Here is a 1,042-nt window from a genome sequence, read left to right as displayed (position 1 = left end):
GGGGACCCCCAACCCCTCTGGGACCCTGAGCCCTACAAGGGTATTGAACACCCCAATATCCTCCAAGAACCCCGAACCCCCTGAACACCCCAATCTTTGTGAGGGGACCCTGAATGCCCCCTGAGCACCCTGAACCCCCCCTGAGCACCCCAACCTCGCTAAGGGGGATGGGGACCCCCAACCCCTCTGAGCATCCTGAGCCCTGAAGGGGATTGAACACCCCTGACCCCCCCCAATCTTTGTGAGGGGAGGGGGGACCCTGAACCCCCTGAGCACCCCAATCTTTACTGGGGGACTGGGGACCCCCAAATCCTCCGGCACTTTGAGCCCTGAAGGGGACTGAACACCCCAAAACCCTCCAAGAACCCCAACCCCCCTGAACACCCCAATCTTTGTGATTGGACCCCCACCGGGGGGGTCTGGGGGTCCTTCAGGAGCCACCGCTGGGCGCCACCAAGCTGGGGACCCTCCGGACCCCCCTCAAATCCTCCGAGGGGTCAGTGATGAGGGGGGGGGTCCCAAGGGGTCGGTGATGGGGGCCTGGGGGTGCCCCCAGGGATCGGTGATGGGAGGAAAGGGGGGAAAGGGGGGTCCAGGCCCCCCCTCGGGGGTTCCCCGGGACTCCCCCCCACTCTCGGGGGGACTCCGTGACGTCATCAGCCCCAAACGGCTCGCCCCCCACCTTTCACCAATCACAAGCGTGACTCGGCATAGCCGCGCTTCCCATTGCCTAATCTGCCCGTCAATCAAACTGCCTGTGACCAATCGCGAGGCGTATTTTGGTCAGGTCCCACCCGAGAGGAAGTTGCGACCCCCCCCGCCCGCTGTCACTCAACCAGCGGACACGCACAGCCTGGCCTCGAGCCCATTGGCTTCGTATGCTGTCAATCAAAATCCGCTCTTCCATTGGCTCCCCGAGTCCGTCCGTCACCCCGGCGCTCCGCTTTCCATTGCACCGCGGAGCTGCCTATCAACCAGCGACCATTAGCGGATTGGCCGTCCGTCCCCCATCTCTCCACCGATTGGCCAGCGCGGCAGCGAG

The 1,042-nt window shown here is 64.4% G+C and overlaps 1 protein-coding gene across 1 annotated transcript in view; it reads left to right on the top strand.

Moving 5' to 3' along the window:
* The first annotated feature begins 532 nt into the window (after nucleotides 1-532).
* Nucleotides 533-1,042, top strand: part of SP2 (Sp2 transcription factor) — a 10,724-nt gene continuing 10,214 nt past the window's right edge. The window contains 1 exon segment of the mRNA XM_029959046.1: nucleotides 533-562. Coding sequence (XP_029814906.1) covers nucleotides 533-562 — 30 coding nt within the window.

Source organism: Manacus vitellinus, unplaced genomic scaffold, assembly GCF_001715985.3.
Source record: "Manacus vitellinus isolate BGI_N305 unplaced genomic scaffold, ASM171598v3 scaffold_192_pilon, whole genome shotgun sequence".
Taxonomy (NCBI): Eukaryota; Metazoa; Chordata; class Aves; order Passeriformes; family Pipridae; genus Manacus; species Manacus vitellinus.
This window is presented reverse-complemented; position numbering and strand designations above follow the sequence as displayed.